This window comes from Chenopodium album, chromosome 7 (assembly GCF_948465745.1).
Source record: "Chenopodium album chromosome 7, dcCheAlbu1.1, whole genome shotgun sequence".
Classification (NCBI taxonomy): Eukaryota; Viridiplantae; Streptophyta; class Magnoliopsida; order Caryophyllales; family Amaranthaceae; genus Chenopodium; species Chenopodium album.
In genome coordinates this window covers 14148366-14166637 of record NC_137840.1, presented here as the reverse complement: position 1 = coordinate 14166637, position 18272 = coordinate 14148366, and the positions used below count along the sequence as shown (strand labels likewise).

At 32.5% G+C, this 18272-nt stretch overlaps 2 protein-coding genes across 2 annotated transcripts; both read right to left on the bottom strand.

Moving 5' to 3' along the window:
- Positions 1 to 1925: 1925 nt before the first annotated feature.
- LOC145640027 (protein FAR1-RELATED SEQUENCE 5-like) lies at positions 1926 to 2771 on the bottom strand. Its single transcript, XM_081691339.1, has one exon. The coding sequence runs from the start codon at positions 2769 to 2771 to the stop codon at positions 1926 to 1928; it is 846 nt and encodes a 281-aa protein (XP_081547465.1).
- A 2291-nt stretch (positions 2772 to 5062) lies between these two features.
- LOC145640933 (inositol-tetrakisphosphate 1-kinase 3-like) lies at positions 5063 to 10770 on the bottom strand. Its single transcript, XM_081692167.1, has 10 exons — positions 10399 to 10770; positions 8137 to 8218; positions 7976 to 8008; positions 7139 to 7259; positions 6934 to 7026; positions 6551 to 6670; positions 6275 to 6451; positions 6106 to 6161; positions 5920 to 6004; positions 5063 to 5615 (listed from the first exon to the last, which is right to left on the bottom strand). Exons 1-10 carry the CDS (start codon positions 10599 to 10601, stop codon positions 5506 to 5508), a joined length of 1080 nt encoding a protein of 359 aa, XP_081548293.1. The 5' UTR covers positions 10602 to 10770; the 3' UTR covers positions 5063 to 5505.
- Positions 10771 to 18272: the final 7502 nt, after the last annotated feature.

The following is an 18272-nucleotide window of genomic DNA, read 5'->3' as shown; positions in this document are numbered from 1 at the left end:
GATTGCTGAGTAAATTTAGTTGAAGGGTTACTATTTTTGAATCCTTTTCCATTTGAAGCTTGGAAACCAGTTCTAACACCATCACCAAAAACCTAAAAATAAAAATGAAATTAAACTTATATAATAGAAAAGTATAAAAAAAAACAATTGAAATGTTCAACAAATACTTACATTTGCCGATGACGAATGAGAAGCATTGGTTGAAGATTTACTATTTTTACTTTGAACATTCTTTCTCTGTGGAAGAACAGAGAGATTTGAACCTTGTGTTGTTGGATGTGAATAAATCAAAGGATCTCCATCATCATCTAAAACCTGCAAATAAAATAAAATTATAAGTTGTTCAATAAAAAATAACAGAAGTTCAGATAAAAAGAAAAGGGGTTCGAAAGTACCTCAACAACCAATTTTTGGACAGTAGCTCTGGCTTCATCTTTATATTTATCTACTTTCTTTATCCAACACTTAGCTTTATTAAACGCTTTCTCAACAGTACTTTTTGGCCTGTAGTTTCTTTCACCCTTTTTCCTAGCTATTTTTGGATTGTTTATGAACCCTTCTTCATCAACTTCTTCATTAGCTTCTTCACCAACTTCAACATCTTCAATATCAATTGGACCCAGCAAACTTTCGACCTTTTCACGTAACATTTGAAAAGTATACTCAACTTCAGTTCTTGCTAAAAGATCTTCTTGACATGATGTCACTAACTGAACATACTTCCTAACCATTTGAACTCTCCAAACAGCAGAAGGAACAACTTTAACATCTTGACATGTATCTTCATCAGAAACATGACTACACATAGCCTTCTTAGTCCACCTCTTCACTATGTACTGTTCTGGTATCTTTTGAACACAATGAATATTATATATACGAAGAGAGTGTCCACATAACAGCCCCATTTCACTCCAATACTTACATGTGCAATTGATATTGAAAGTAAATTTTTCATAAGTAACTTCATGCCTAATAATGTCCTTATTTGGCCTCCAAACATAATAACAAATAGTCTCATCATCTTCATGCTTTCGCTCTTGACAACATGCAATTCCTTTAGCAAATTGATCCTCAAAAACAACATACACAGAAATAGTATAAATCTCCCTAGCGTGTATGAGCAAACGAACATTAGCTACTGCAAGATGAAGGTTACCCCTCAAAAAAAACGGAAATCTTGCTTACTTTCTTTACTCCTCCACTCTGATATAACATCAAGAAAAGTACTGTAAAAGTCACTCAAACCATCTGTTTTATTCAATCTATTGGAAACAGAATGATTTGTTGTTTCACTCCTTTGGGATGACAAAACTCCACCCGAAAAATAATCTTTTGAATAAGCAGGACACCATTTCTCTTTGATATCATACAAGTGATTTAACTAATCATTTTCTGAACACTTGTATTTTGTCATCATTCTATTAAAAACAAAAAACAACAAATCAATAAAAAAAATGATAATATAGTTGTTCAAATTACACCAACAAAAGTTCAAAACATAAATAATACTATTCATATGCACTTGTTAAACATGAAAAGTAAAAATGTTGAAAATAAATAATAAATAGTTCATATTTAAAGAAAGGTTCAAAACTTAATACATTTAATTCAAATATATATAATTAATGTTAAAAAAGAAACAAATCAGGTTAAATTCAATAAAATTAAGTCCGCAAATATGTAAATGCAATAGTTCAGATATCAAACAAAAAAGTTTAAAACATAAACTAAAAGGTTCAAATAATATTAAAGAAAGCTTACCTTGGCCAATAATGTTCAAATTCAGCAGGACTTTCACAGTACTTAAGCAAATAATCGAATACTTCTGGAAACCCTTTTAATATTCTGAGTCCTCCTATATTGGTCTTTGAATTCTCACCAAGGTGCCAAGTGCACAAACGGTGCCGGGTGCTTGGAAATATTTGTCAAATTGCTGCAGCAATTGAAGGGGCTTGATCAGTCATTAAGGTTATGGGATCTCGACATCCTCCCATAGATTTCATAAAAGCCTCAAACAACCATACAAAACTGTTGGTCTTTTCATCAAGAACAAAACCCATTCCAAACATGACATTATTACAATGATGATTCATACCAACAAAAGGGGCACAAATCATGCCATATTTGTTAGTTCTATAGGTGGTATCGAACACCATCAAATCACCAAAAGCTTCATAATCCCTTCGCATTCTTCCATCCCTCCAAAATACACTACAAAGGGCATGATTTCCATCAACCTCAAAGTCACTCTGCTTGGCTTGTCTTGCAGCAAAAGACTTGATCAAAGCATTACAATCACCACCTTCTAATCTGCCGGCTTTTTCAGTAGCTAAAGCGTTGTAAACATCAGTAACAGTGTAGCATAGATTAGGAGATCCACCAACTTCTTTCCTTAAAGCACGAAGAGAATCCGTAACCCTAACCCCACTAGCCTTCATAGTACTTATGAACTTCAAATGCTCACCTTGAATTTTCCTTTGAGACCTAAGGAGATGTCTTTTCTCAACAGGTATCATAGCATGATTATGATCCATATTGTGTTTAACAGCAGTCCAAACACCTTTCTCATCAATAACAAAATCAATGTAAGCTTCACAACATGTACGGTAATCCAACTTAGAATACTTCCTAGGCACCTTGGAAGAAGTATCCTTCAAACCAGCATTTGAACATACATAATTTCTGCCTCTCCAAACACTTGAACTACCAACATATCGAACTTTCCCTTTCCTAATACTAAATCCATGCCGAAATGCATAATCATTATACATTTCATATGCCTCCGCATCACTGTTGACTTGTTTCCACTGCAATTCAGACTTTTCACTTTCCTTATAAACAACTTCATACTTATAAACTGCAATAAACAAACAAAATGCATAACAAAAATTATTATAGTTCAAAAATAAAAGAACAAAGTTCAAATAAAAGGATAAGATGTTCATAATTACTTGTACAATTCTATATTAAAATATATATAGGATCAAAGGTTCAATAAAATAAAATAAAGATTCAATAAATACATGACAGTGTTCATAATATATTTAAAATACTAATAATACGACTAATACGAATTATAAACAAATAATATTCATTAAATTCATCAAAAAATGATAAAATTCATCACAAATTAATAAAATACAATAAGAAATCAAAATATCTTAAACAAATTCCAGAAGCTAATCGTAAATTGATCAATAATTTAATTAGTTCATCAATTAATAAATTGAATAATACAACTAATTAAACCTAAATATTATGCAATGTTCAAAATCATATTAAAATTCATAAATCAGAAATCAAATTCAAAACACTTTGAACAAAACATACGTATATCTATCAAATTCTGGACATAAATTGTTCAGCAAGAAATCAAAAGAGGCGAAAGTTCAAAATCAAGAATTAATGAAATCAACAAATGATGAAAATCAACACAAATTATTATAATACTACTGCAGAATCATATTAATAAAAATCTAATCAAAAATTGCAGAAGATTAAAAATAATAGATCAATAATGTGATTAGTTCATCAATAAATCAATAGAAAATACAACTAATTAAAACTAAAAATTATTCAATGTTCAGAATAATATTCAAGAAAATAACAAACCTAATAACTATAAAATAAAAAATCACAATCTCATCTCAAATATAAGCAACTAAATAAAACCTAATTATACAATGAATTAAAAACAAACGATAATTATAACTTCAAATAATTAGCAATAATTAAAAGTTGCTCAAAAATCACATTGAAAAACCTAATTAACGAAAATTAATCAAATTCAGAAATCTTACCTACGCTATCAAGAACTTCAGGCACAGAAATCAAATCCATGGAAAAAACAAGATTGAAGAACAACAAGGATGAACAGAGCAATCAACAATGGTGAGAAAAGCACTGAATTAATCGAAAAGAGAAAGTAACTGAGAGAGAAAATTGATGAGAGAAAACTAGAGGAGAGAGAAAATAGACGAGAGAAAATTTTCGAATGATAATTGAAAAGGAAAAATGGAGAAATAAGGAAAGGATTGAAAAAGGAAAGAACGCGGGAAATACGTTGCAAAAATAAGGAAAGAAACAGCTAGGAAAGAAGCAGCTACGTGTCAGGGTCCTATTGGTGGTGCACGTAGTTCTGTGTGCATGTAGAAGCCGCTACGTGTCAGCGTCCTATTAGTGGTGCATGTAGTTCTGTGTGCACAAGGGTGCATATTATAATTTTGACTATAATTGTAAAATACTCGTATCATTGTATTGCCTGGCTGAACATCAACAGCTTTAGTACTCCGCATGTTTCAAAGTTCAAACCCGAAATATTCTTATCAAATTAAGTTTGAACAAAATGTTTTTGTTGAAATCAATGAACAACAAACTTTAGTTCAAAATGGACAGATAATGTGAAACAGAACCAAGCTATGGTAGAGTTCAGCTTGCAGACAACCCTATGAGGGATTGTTTTCATCAAGGCCTCAAAGAAACCTCGTTAATTGAAATCCTCAACCCCTGAAGTCAGAGTCCATGTTGAAGACAAACACCCCATAGGAATATAATCAAACAACGGCCTCAAAGAATGAAATCTTTGCTGAATTTTGTTAATCCTCTACCCCTGAAGTCGGAGTCCATGTTGAAGACAAACGCCCCATAGGAATATAGTCAAACATAAATTATCAGAGAAGTACTAGCACCAGAACATGAACACAGACAGAAGACATAAAGCAAGCGAAATAAAAAGGGACACAACTCCAACCATCCAGCATAACCAGCATCCTAAACAAGTGTAAATCCAAAGTCCTCAATCAATTGATCGATTGGAGAGAACACTTGACAAATTGACAACAGACTCCACAACAAGCCACTAATGGTTAACAGCTGAGTATAGACACAGCTGCTAGAATTCCAATGGCTATTTCAAAAAACATGATGATATATTGACATGTGATGGTGCAGGGCAAGAGAGGCCGAGATTTTTTTCACGGAACATCCAACTCCAAGATCAAGGTGTACTTTAACATAAGTACTATACATATAAAACAAGAATGAAAATGGATCAAATCAACAGTTGAAAAGGTTCACTTTTTATTCATTATCAGAGATGAAGCAAAACTTTGTACAAGGGTCGGCCTGTTCTTTACATAGCAAGGAACTCAGCTTGAGAGTAGGAGGATAAAACTAAACATTAGAAAGGGATACAATCAAGGATAGATGTTCATCATTATTCGATGGGTTGCTGTACTTTGGTAGCTTGGTTCAGCTTGCGCTCAAAGGCTCATAGCAGTCTGTAATTACAAGTGATTGGAGGCTGAAAGGAACACCAGTCATTGGTTATACACCTTCAATGACAAAGGGCCACGCAATAGTTAGCTGTACAAATCCCCCCTATCAAATCGAAGCAGTTCTTGTGAATGCTTGCTACAGAAACATGACCTTTGATCTTCCTCTTTCACAGGAGTCTTCTGAAAACACAACTATGCTGCTTTCGAAGAGATTTGATTGTTCTAAAGTTCAAGGACTTAACCGTCCAGTTGTTAGATGATTATTATATTTATTCCTCTTGACCACATTTAGTAGGAAGTCCGTAAATATATGCTCGTATTCTGGCATTTTCCCATAACCTGCATAAACCATACAAATACAAAGTGAAAACAAGTTTTCCACAGCATTTAATATCTTTTGCATTGTCTTTATTCAATTTTTTCTTCTACTTTTTCTTAGCCATACTTCTGTATCTTAATTTAAAGATAGCTGTGGGGCATATTGTGATATTGGTACCAAATAGATAAAAATGAAATATGATCCAACCACACCTCTCAAAAGATAAGACGAACATCAGGATGTGTAAAGAAAACTATGTACCAAAAAGGTTTTCATTTGTAAATAAGAAATGCATTTTTATAGTGCAAAAATGAGTCAGCTTACCAGGAAAGTAGTTGATATCAATAACATAAAAGTTATTGCGGGTCCCATATTCCCGTATCATGTCTAGATTGAACAGCTGGAGACCCTGGAAGAATGCAAAAAATGATGCAAGAGTAAGTTCCTGATAAAGTCACTTAGATTGTGTAAAGGAACTAGGAAGTACGAACACTGTTGAACACTAATTACCAGTCGTCGACGTAATTCTCTGGCTAGTTTTTCTAGTAAAGGTCTAGGGGGTAGTTCTGCAAGAAGTTAAAAAAATAAAATACAAGGTTATGATTAAGGAGAGAAATTTTCTTAGGGATGTAGCAATGGATTGACAAAGTGGCATAAGAAGAAGTTAAAAGTTTTTTACCAGCAACATCAGGATCCAGATCTGCATCATCCGCTGAGGCTACAGCACAAGACACTCTAGGAAAACGGTACACACCACTGGTTCTAGACAATTGACGTTTACTAACATTAGGTAGAGAGAATCGCCTCACAACTTTTATAGCTTCTCCAACTATAAAAACTTTGAATAAAACACCACCTAAATGCATCAAATCCATTGGAAACTATCAGAACTTGACACAAATTACTAGGGAATAAATATATAATTAAATTAGGTAGTAAAGATTAAAGAAATTACCATGATTCACAAACTCCTGCAATACGAGAGGTGGTTCAAGTTTCTGAAGAGAATACTGATCATATGCGAGTGATAGCTCATGTGATTTGGCACTCCCATCCGAAACTAAGGGCTTTGCAACTGAAATAATGTCATTTATGGTCATTCATTGGGAAGATACAAAAGGTTTTACTTTTAAATATGTGTTGAGTTTCTTGTTCATGGTTTTAGTGTGTTATGGGGAATGATATACAAATCATTCTGTTAATTATGCATGCCCCAATAACAAAAGAAAAGCCATAACTGCAAAAATTTCAGTGGCAATATCCTTAATGATAATTATAGTCCCAATTCCAAGTTAATATTACTGTATCTATCAAGTATACACAGAGTGATTAACATACCAAGAGGAAGCCTCAGCCTTTCCTTGGCAACTTTAAGAGCAATGGACGAAGCATCCTTTTTTATAACCAATTGTTGGGGAACATTAACATTTCCTGCACAATTTATTATCACAAGTTTAGTTCATGCTGGCAATTTGTAAAATCCTGACCTAATAGTTACCCCAAGGAACAATGTGCAGTATAATCCATGATTTACATGACTTACCGTAAGTGTCAGATAGATTCAAGTCAGCAACAACCTGTAGCATCGACTGCCGATTGTGTAGATGTTTTATGGCATCTGGTGGATCTAGGACAGTAACTTCAGGATGTGCTTGCCTGTAATCCTACAAATATACATAAGATAGGTATTAAGGGGTATGAAGGGAATAAACGTTGCACAAGTTTAAACCGATAATTGCAGTAGATAGCAAAATCATGTTTAAACTATGAGATTATCATCCAGAAGCTTTAGCCTCTGAAGGATGAAGTTCAATAAATATTTGAAACAACTCCAGAATTACACAAAAACGTGGATAGTGAAAAACTATATCAACCACAAGTACGCAACTTATATCCAAGTTACCTTGATAAACAGAAACACGTAATTTATATAATAGAATCCAATAGAGGAATTTTTTTTTCTAGAATCAAGACTCAAATTTCGAGAAAATTAACATGGTTTAAACACGTTTTATAATTTTAAGTGAAGCTGTGAACCTCAAAATATCAAGTAGAAAAGGCCAAGGAAGAGGAAACATCCTCAGACCTCACTCACAGTTCAATTTGGGCTTCAGCCTGTCAATACCAGGTCATAGTTGGAAGCGGATGAAGGGGACTCTGCAATTTATATCACATAGGGAAAAGTTTCAAACAAGTAAAGATGTATTTTATCACAAGGCACCTTCAGACAAAGTGAACATCTCTTGATGAGTGAGGTAGCATAAAGAAACATCTAAAATATTTCAATAAATAGCATGGGACACTAAAATGAAACATGTAATAATGCAATGAACTTGATATAAACATCTAGATGATGACAAGATCAGACAATATCACTAACCTCAAGAACTTGCTGCCACTCCTTTCCAGACAACTGCAACAAAATTAAATGGGAGACAAATGCATTAGGTATCATAAATACTGTCAATATGTCCATCCTCCGGCATATAGCTGAGGAAAGAGCTAACTTTTGGAGACAGGAAAAAATGCATATATCTTTACCTTGTGCAATACAATGTCAAATGGACCTTGTTCGGAAAGAGGTTTGTCTTGATCAATAGCAACAAATACAATTCCCTTAAGTCTGCACACATTTGATAATTGATATAGATTAATGCTATATTACAGGAAACATAAGTAATCAGTAATAACATGTTATAAATCATTTAGGCATGGCATGAACATCAGTATATTACAAACAAGACCCAACACTGGCATCCTACAACTTGAGCTGGATTAAAAATGACGAGAGATTGTATATCTAGCCGCCACTAAGGTAACAAAAATGCTCTAATATATAATATAACGATGAAAAACATTAAATCCAATATCAAAACTTTTGGAAATGTCAACAGCTAACTTATGACATATGTGAGCCAAGTAAGGAAATATTAAATTTACAAACACTTGATAATTAAAATAAGGGAGCTATGTAGAAACATTTACAACTTCTTTCTATATTGCAATCAAAATAAGTCTTTAGCTACTCTCTTCAGACCTTATGTCACTCTAATCAAAAGCATGATATTTAAGTAGCATTAGAAGGGGCACACCAAAGAAAAATAAACTATTTTTCCCGTAGTGTATAAGCAATTTTAAATAAGAGTAGACAGGGTATAACGTTTTTGCATTAGGTTTCAAGCATAGTACAAGCAACACATTTCATCATAAAGATCTTAATCAAAAGAAAAGGCAAACATACATTCTCCAAAAAAATGGGCACATTGTCTTTCAGTAACAGGAACAAGGTTATTATTCGACAACATAATTAGTCTATTCGAGACTAATCTGTTGAAATGACATATTGACATGTATTGAGAACACAGACAAATAAAGGACACTACTTGAATTCCCAAACTCCACCAAGCTACAGCACTAATCAACAACGAAAAGTGAGGTCCAAAAGCATGTTGACAGATTATTAGAGAATCCACCTATATATTTTGCTAATGAAGCCAAAAACCCCCTTCAAAGATAAGGAAAAATAATGTAATAAACTGATCTGATTACTGATTATCTGGCAAAAACATATCTCTTCAATAAAACATGCCACAAATCTGGCGGAAATCCACACAATTACTTCGTTTTTAAATAGTAACAGGAGATTCTTAGGGTCGTGTTGTTAATGATTTTATATTATTTTTGATATGATCACAAAATCTGGCCCACAAAGTTCAAACAAATCAAGAAACTATTAGACTTTTCTTATTAAAAAAAAACCACGAAAGCACAGGAATGTGCAAGTGGATGAAAATAAATAACTAATCAGATACCAGAATAATTTAAGAATCCAAAATGGCTCTTCACAATCCTCATTACTCAAAATATCACGAAATTAATTGTCTCATTACTAGCTCATATTACACTCCACAATCAATATCACAGATTTAGTATTCACATTACTAGCTCAAATTACACTCAGCAATCAATGTCATGATTTAATTGCGACATTACCAGTTTAAATTACACCGTCATTATGAAGTATGACTATCAATTGTGATTCCGACCAAGGATAATATAATGTTAAATTAAGGGAATACCACATATCAAACGATTGTAACAGCTTCAACCCAGATTCCACTGACACAATTTACACTAGGAAATCATGCTTTCCAACCCATTTTTTAATTAATCAAATGCAAAGATAACAGAATAAAGCCGAGCACAATTTGTCGGCTGAATATTCATTCATGATCTGTAACTAACACAGAATAAAATTATTTAATCCTACAAAACTAATATCTCAATAACCTTGTAATATCATCCTCAATCAATCAAACTAAAATCAGACGATTAGCTGTTTTCGTAGTTTATATGGATTAAAATCCGAGGAACCCAATAAATATCCGTAATTTCTATTGTACAATTGGTCGTCCCAAATGAAAGCAATACCATAACACAAACTAGCTTAATTGGTTAAAGTTTGTAGCTATAGCTACGGAAATCAAATCCCATCTATATCATATGGTATACGTGGCTCTTTCTATGACAACACAAAAGACAAAAACTATAAATATTTTCCAGAAATTAACCCATTTCAAATATGAAAAACAACATGTGAGCACAAAAAAGGGGAAAAAAAAGAAAAGAAAGAAGACTCAACCACCCACCAGAAAAAATGGATCTCACGAGACATGCAACTATCAAAAATCAAAATTCAAGAATTATAATATCTAACAAAATATTAAAATTAATGAATGGGGTACCTTAATTTTCAAACAAACCAAAAAAAAAATTTAAGTTTATAATTATATTTATATTTACCTAGCAAGACCTTCAAACTTTGGTTGTAAAAAACTCTTCCTCTTTTTAGAAGTAAGAGCGAAACCAACTACAAGTTTAACAGGGTCAATTAATCCTTCGTTTAACACTTTCTTTATCGTCTTCGTTTCGTCGTCTTCGTCCGCCATTGTTGTATCTCTGTTTTCCTCCATTAACCTGAACATCCTCATATTTTCCACCACCATATTATATAGACCCAGAAATTCAAATTTATTGAGAAATTATGTTTCTTTGGTAAATTAATAGTTTATATTTAAAAAAAGGAAAAATGAAATGGGTCGTTGTGATTTTTTCTCTCCAAAATCGGAGGATTTAAATGTGATAATAATACAAATGGAAAATGAATAGAGAAGGGTGTGAGAGAAAGGGGAGGGGTTTATTTATAGAGGGAGTGGTGGGGAGTTCGAACAAAACAAAAGCTTAGCTGTAACACCTTACATTTATGTTTTGGACTGTCCACGGGAACGGGAGTGCAACTAGGCGCATAGCTGCTATTGATTTGGAATGCATATAGGAGGTTTAACTAGTAAATTCACATAATTTTTTTTTGAGTTTTTATCGTTTCAGTGATACTTTTAATGTACCATTATACTTACAGTGGTATTTTTTTTATATATTATTATAAATGTAATTTATACTATTAGAGTATAGGTTATATTAATAGTACTATTTATAGACATTATAGGTAACAGTGATACAATATTTGTACCACTAGAAAGGAAAAAAAATTCATCACTCTTTTGTCTTGTAGCTGCTATTTACATGTTATGTAAATAACAGCTATGCGCCAATACTTAACCTGTCCACGAAACCCTTAATAGTGTGCAGTTGTGCACTAATAACGTTTCATTCTTTTCACCTTATTTTTTAAAAAAATTAGTTTTTTGGCCCGGACAATGCCTCGGCTTATTACATGAAACTAACTGATCATTAATATATATTGTAATATATGATTTAATTTTCTTGTAATTAAATTTGTTTTACATATTGTCATTTGTTACATATTAATATTTTGTATTCAAAATATTACATACAAAAATCACATAGCTTGGTGGTAAGACATTTAGTTCTTGAATTAGAAGTTACGAGTTCAAATCCGTGGTGTTGTGAGGGGAGCTTACGTGACACGTGGACGTTGTTAGAAACGTCTTTTAATATATTACTCCCTCCGTTTTTAAATACTTGCTCCACTTTCCTTTTTCGGCCGTTTTTAAGTACTTGCTTCATTTCCTTATTTCCTTATTTGGAAAGCTTTTACAATATTTAATTAATTTCTCTCACCTAGTGGACCCAACAAATATCATATTTCATTAATTTCATTTTCTCTCTCCTCCAATTTCTCCACTACTTTTATTTTTTATAATTTTTTATTCTTCCACCAACCCCACTACCTTCATATTTTATTACATTCTCCAATTTCTCCTTAAACTCCGCGCATGGGGATATGAAGCAAGTATTTAAAAACGGAGGGAGTAGTAAAGATAGATGTTTAGTTTGAATGGTCTCATTTCTTTTACATTCATACTTTTTTAAGAAATGATTTGATTTAGATTTTGGTAAAGTAATTTTGTTTGAATTATTAAGGTCTAATTTTTTTTTATTGTTTTTTAATTCTAGTATGAGTTGTTATATATTAAAAAATTACTTGTATAATTCAATGCACTAAAATTACCTTAAGTATAAATTATAACAAAATATATTTTTATATATTAATAATTATACATGGTCAAAATTAATATGAAAATAGAGTAAAAAGTCAATAAGATGCAACTAAAGAAAATACATTATGGAATGTAAGTAATATGAATTTGAAAACTACATTTTATACTACGTAAGAGAAGGATGAAGAGGAATGTAACTTAAATACAAGTTCATATCAGTTGTTCTTACTAACATCTTCATTTGAAAGGGAGATTACGAGTACAATTTATCTCTTGTGTAAGAATATGAACCAACACATAGGCTATGATCCGTTCTTGACATCTTATTTCTAAATTTGACTATACTTTTAACCTTATTTGTACATTGTCAATTGAGATGTATTAACATATACTTTTCAATTATGAAATTTTTATTATTTTTATTATTTTTCTTGATTGCAAAATCAAAGATAATTAGCTATAAGTACATGTTAAGTAGTAAAACATTTAAATAGATCAGATCTAGCAATATCATTTATGAATAAGCAGATTTTTGCATCTATTCAATCAAAATATTAATAATAATAAAAAAAAAAAAAGAAATTAAAAAAACCAGATATTTACATAAGCAGTGGCGTATCAAGGAATTCCGAATTGTGGGTTCGGAATTTTAAAAAACAAACGATGCTCATATATTAATTAAATATTCAATATATAAGTTCAAATTTTTTATTACAAATGAATGGATTAAACAGTTATAAAATAATAAATAATAATAAAAAAACCCTACAAAAGCATTCTTCGAGTTTTATACTTTGAAAGTGTGCTAAAACATTACTACTTCTATAAATGATAAATCTATAATTATATTGCAAAAAATCATTATTACACGAAAATTCGAAAAACAAAAATCCCAAGTCCCCAATAAACACAAATTTGATAATGAATTTTTTTTTCTAATTATCAATTAAAAGACCAAGTAAAAATTTTAAATTCTAAGTTTCTAAATTCAATTTGTACGTCAACAATATATCAAAACTAATTAAACAAATCAATAATTAATCTAATCATCACTAATTTACAAACAAATAATGATTTAAGAATTAAGAGGAGTAGAGGAATAAGAGGACTGTTGAAACTAATACGTACTAAGGGTCTGTTCATATTTACTTATTTTCAGTTCAGTTCAGTTCAGCTCCAATCAGTTCAGTTCAGTTCAGCTCTTAATTTCCCTCTCTCATAAAATATTCATTTTAGCTTAGTTCAGTTCAGTTCAGTTTAGTTCAGCTCCAATCAGTTCAATTCAGCTCCAATCAGTTCAGTTCAGTTCAGTTCAACTCAGTTCAGTAAATATGAACAGGCCCTAAAGGATAAAAACAATAATAATATTAGATAAGTATGAAGCAAGTAAAATAAAGAACTCATAATATTTCTTCATGCTTACTTCACCAAATACAAGAGCCATATATGTAGGCTAACAAACAACAAATAATAAGCAAAAAACTGAAAGTATAATGCCATGTTTAACCCACTAAATAAACTCATTAACTTGTAAATTCATTTAACTCTCTAACTTAACAAAATGACCAACATACTGCTCCTAAAATTATTGACCCAACTATGGACTAACTCATGAAGAACAACGGAAGAAATCGAAAGAGGGAAAAAAAAAAACAAAAAAATGAGGGTGGTTGGTCTTGAACCCATGATCAAGAGGAGCCTCACTACTTTATTAGTCAATCCCTTACCAATGTGCCAGAGTTACATATTTGTTTATTTACTTCACAAAAATTTCTTTTAACCTTATTTTTTTTCTTTTTTTAAAAAAAAAATAATCAAAACTTATAATTTTTTTTCAAAAAATCTGGGGGTTCAATGAACCCCCTTGAACCCCCCCTAGATCCGCCCATGTACATAAGTAAAGTTGAATTGAACATAGCTCTAATGTTGTTTATCATCAAATTCTAGCAAAGTCAATACTAATTTCAGTAACACCAAATTTGCTACTACGTAAAAGAAACAAAAAAAAAGAATATATTCTCAATATCATAATTAGGGGAAATTAATGCCAAATTAATTACTAAAAATTGCTACCTCTAGAGTTTTCCCTCTAGGTTTTTCCTTGGGAGTGTGTTTTTCCTAGTTTTTTGCTAGGTTTTTTTTTTTTTTTTTTTTTTTTTTTTTTTTTTTTTTTAAAAAAAAAAGTTTTTTTTAGGATTTTCATTAATCTTCTCCCTTCACCTTTTTTCCTCTTTCATCCTTCTGTAAGAATTAATTCCTACAATATACTTAATCTTCATATCAAATTAATCGGTAAAACATAATTGCGGAAGCATACCTGATTCCACGTCAATTGATCGAGCCCCTTCTTGATTATGCGTCTTCTAGTAGATACACACTCTAGGATTTCTCTCTATTGATGGGATATAATTGAGAGTCTATTGTGTGTACTACTAGGGACCATAACCCTAGATGTCTATGTATATATAGACCCCCTTTCCCTAATCCGCCTATCATGCATTAGAAAAGGTCCAACGGTTTCTACACATAAAACTAAACCCATACTCTATAAAAGACGTAACAAGCCAATAATAATAATTACTTTTATGGATCACTTGAATTTTGGGCTAAACTACATGACAGCGTATAAAGACAATCATCACCGTATAGTCCACATACATTATTATTGTATTTAGGTCCATACATTTCTTACAATCTCCCACTTGGACCAAATACAATTACATGTTTGTGATTCTTGATGATTGCATTATACTTTAACTTTATGAGCTCAAAATACTATTATTTCCAAACGTCTTTAAATAATTCGGTCCATCAATTATATTAGCACATAGTCAAAGCAATCTAAGCTACAATTAAAGTAACTAGACCCATCAATGGCCACAATGTTAACACAATCAACAACATGAATCAAGCATAGGTGTGTAGCATGGAAATAACATAAATGTGATCCAAAATGTCCATTTCCAACCGGTACACTTTAAACTTTAGCAAGATCACGATATGATCTAATAGAAGAGTAAACCAAACTGAATACTTTATTTCTGCAGAAATACTTAAAACCACAATATTCAAAACATGTTTATGTCATTCAAGCAATAAGATAACAAACTCCCACTGAATCTATATATCCTTAGGTGGCATGACACCCATACGAGCAGTGTGCTCATGAAATACTTTGGGTGGTGAACCCTTAGTAAGCGGATCCGCAATCATGGAGTTTGTGCTAATATGCTCTAAGGACAATTGTTTAATCTCCACTCTTTCCTTCACAGCTCTAAACTTGATATCAATATGCTTTGATTTTGACAAGCTTTTGTTATTGTTGGCATACAATACTGCTGACCTGTTGTCACATAGCAATTTGAGTTGTCTATCAATACCATTCACTATACGTAGACCTGTGATAAAATTCCTTAACCATAATGCATGGTTAGATGCCTCATAGCAAGCTATAAATTCTGCTTCCATGGTGGAAGTAGCTGTAAGAGTCTGTTTGACACTTTTCCAAGAGACAGCTCCTCTAGCTACGATAAAGATGTAGCCAGATGTGGATTTCAGGCTATCTTGACATCCAGCAAAGTCAGAATCAGTGTATCTAACGATCTCAAGTTGATCTGGCCTTCTGTAAGTGAGCATGCAATCCTTTGTTCTCTGTAAATACCGCATAACCCTCTTTACTACTTTCCAATGATCAAGTCCTGGATTGCTTAGGTATCTTCCCAACATTCCAACAATGTATGCAATATCTGGACGGGTACAAACTTGAGCATACATAAGGCTACCTACAGCTGATGCATAAGGGATCTTCTTCATTTCTTTATTCTCAAAGTCATTCTTTGGGCATTGAGTGAGACTGAACTTGTCTCCCTTCACCACAAGGGTATCACCTGGTTTACAGTCTTGCATGCCAAACATTTTCAAAACTTTTTCGATATAGCCCTTTTGTGACAATCCAAGAATGCCTAGATGACGATCTCGATGGATTTGTATCCCTAACATAACAGAGGCGTCCCCAAGATCTTTCATCTCAAAGTGATTTGATAGAAATCTCTTGGTTTCGTGCAAATAGCCTATATCGTTGTTGGAAAGCAATATGTCATCAACATATAAAACCAGGATAACATGCTTACTCCCACTGAACTTATGGTACACACAATCATCAACTGCATTTGTCTCAAAACTATGAGACATAACAACTTAATGAAACTTAAAGTACCATTGAAGAGAAGCTTGTTTGAGTCCATAAATGGATTTATTTAATTTGCAAACCATTTTCTATGAATCTCCCGAAACAAAGTTTTCCGGTTGCTGCATATAGATAGTTTCCTCAATGTTACCATTGAGAAATGATGTCTTAACATCCATCTGATGTAACTCAAGATCATAATATGCTAAAAGTGCCATCATAATCCTAAGGGAGTCCTTAGAAGAAACTGGTGAATAAGTCTCCTTATAATCAATGCCTTCCTTTTGAGTATAGCCCTTAGCGACAAGACGAGCCTTACGCCTTATCACATTGCCATTTGAATCCCTTTTGGTCTTAAAAATCCATTTACAACCAATGAATTTCACACCTTCTGGCAATGAAACAAGGTCCCAAACATCATTGTCCATTATGGACTTAATTTCCTCATTCATGGCATCAATCCACTCTTGAGAGTTAGGGCCTTCAATGGCTTGGCTAACGGTGATTGGATCATCATCCAACATTTCATTATCCAACTCTTGTTCTTGAAGTAGTGCGACAAATTCTTCGCTAATTTCATTGTTATCCTCCTGTTCTTGGAGAAAAGCAATGTAGTCATCTGAAATTGCACTTCTTCTTTCTCTAGTGGATCTCCTTAATGGCATTGGTTCTTAAAGTTGTTGAGTACATTCATCATGCATTTCCTGATGATTCTGAATGGGGGAACCATTTTGAGTTTCTTGAGTTGTACCTTCAATCATGCCAGGAATTAATGTCTGATCATGATTGATAACAACTGAAGGAAGAGAAACTTGTTCCTCTTCGAAAATAAACTCTTTAACTTTATCTTCCCCTTCAAAATCAACATCTTCAAAAAATCTAGCATTTCTCGTCTCAAAAATTGATCTAGTTGTGAGATCATAAAATTTATACCTCTTAGACCTTTCAGGGTACCCAACAAAGTATTAACTGACATTTCTAAAGTCCAGTTTCTTTTCATTTGGCCTATAAGGTCTTGCCTCAGCTGGACAACCCCAAATGTGTATATGTTTTATACTGGGTTTCTTACCAGTCCATAGTTCATAAGGGGTTTTAGAAGCTTCCTTAGTTGGTACTCTATTGAGAATATAAGTTGCGGTCTTAATTGCCTCTCCCTAGAGGGAGTCTGGTAAGGTAGAGTAACTAACCATACTCTTTACCATCTCCTGTAATGTTTTATTGCGCCTCTCAGCTACACCATTCATTTGAGGTGATCCTGGCATGGTGTATTGAGGGACAATTCCACATTCCTCTAGGAATTTAGCAAATGGCCCTAGACGTTAATGTTCACTAGATCCATCATTTCTGCCATAGTATTCACCACCACAATCAGATATAACTTTCTTAATTGTTTTCCCAAGTTTATTTTCAACTTCAGCTTTATAAGATTTGAACACATCCAATGCTTGGGATTTCTCATGAATCAAATATAGGTAGCCATAACGAGAATAATCGTCTATGAAGGTAATAAAGTATTGTTGACCATTCCAAGAAGCAGTAGGAAATGGTCCACAAATGTCCGTCTGTATTAGTTCTAAGACATCTAAAGCTCGTTTGGCTCCTAATTTCCTTTTGTCTGTTTGTTTCCCTTTGATACAATTAATACATACATCAAAATCTGAAAAATCAAGGGAATCAAGAATTCCATCTGACACAAGTCTTTGAATTCTTTGTTTAGAAATATGTCCTAAACATTTATGCCAAAGTGATGAAGAATTATCATTTGCTAATTTTCTTTTGGTACCACTAGAACTAACTTGCAAACTTTCATTAGATAAAGCACTAGTATCCAACAAATATAGGTTGTCAAATCCAGATAAAGAACCAGATCCAACTAACTTTGAATTATAAAAAAGACTAACTTTATTGTTTCCAAAAGAACAAAATTAACCAATTTTGTCCAATGTAGAAACAGAAATTAAATTCCGCCTAAAAAACGGTACAACAAAAGTCTCTATTAAATCTAAATA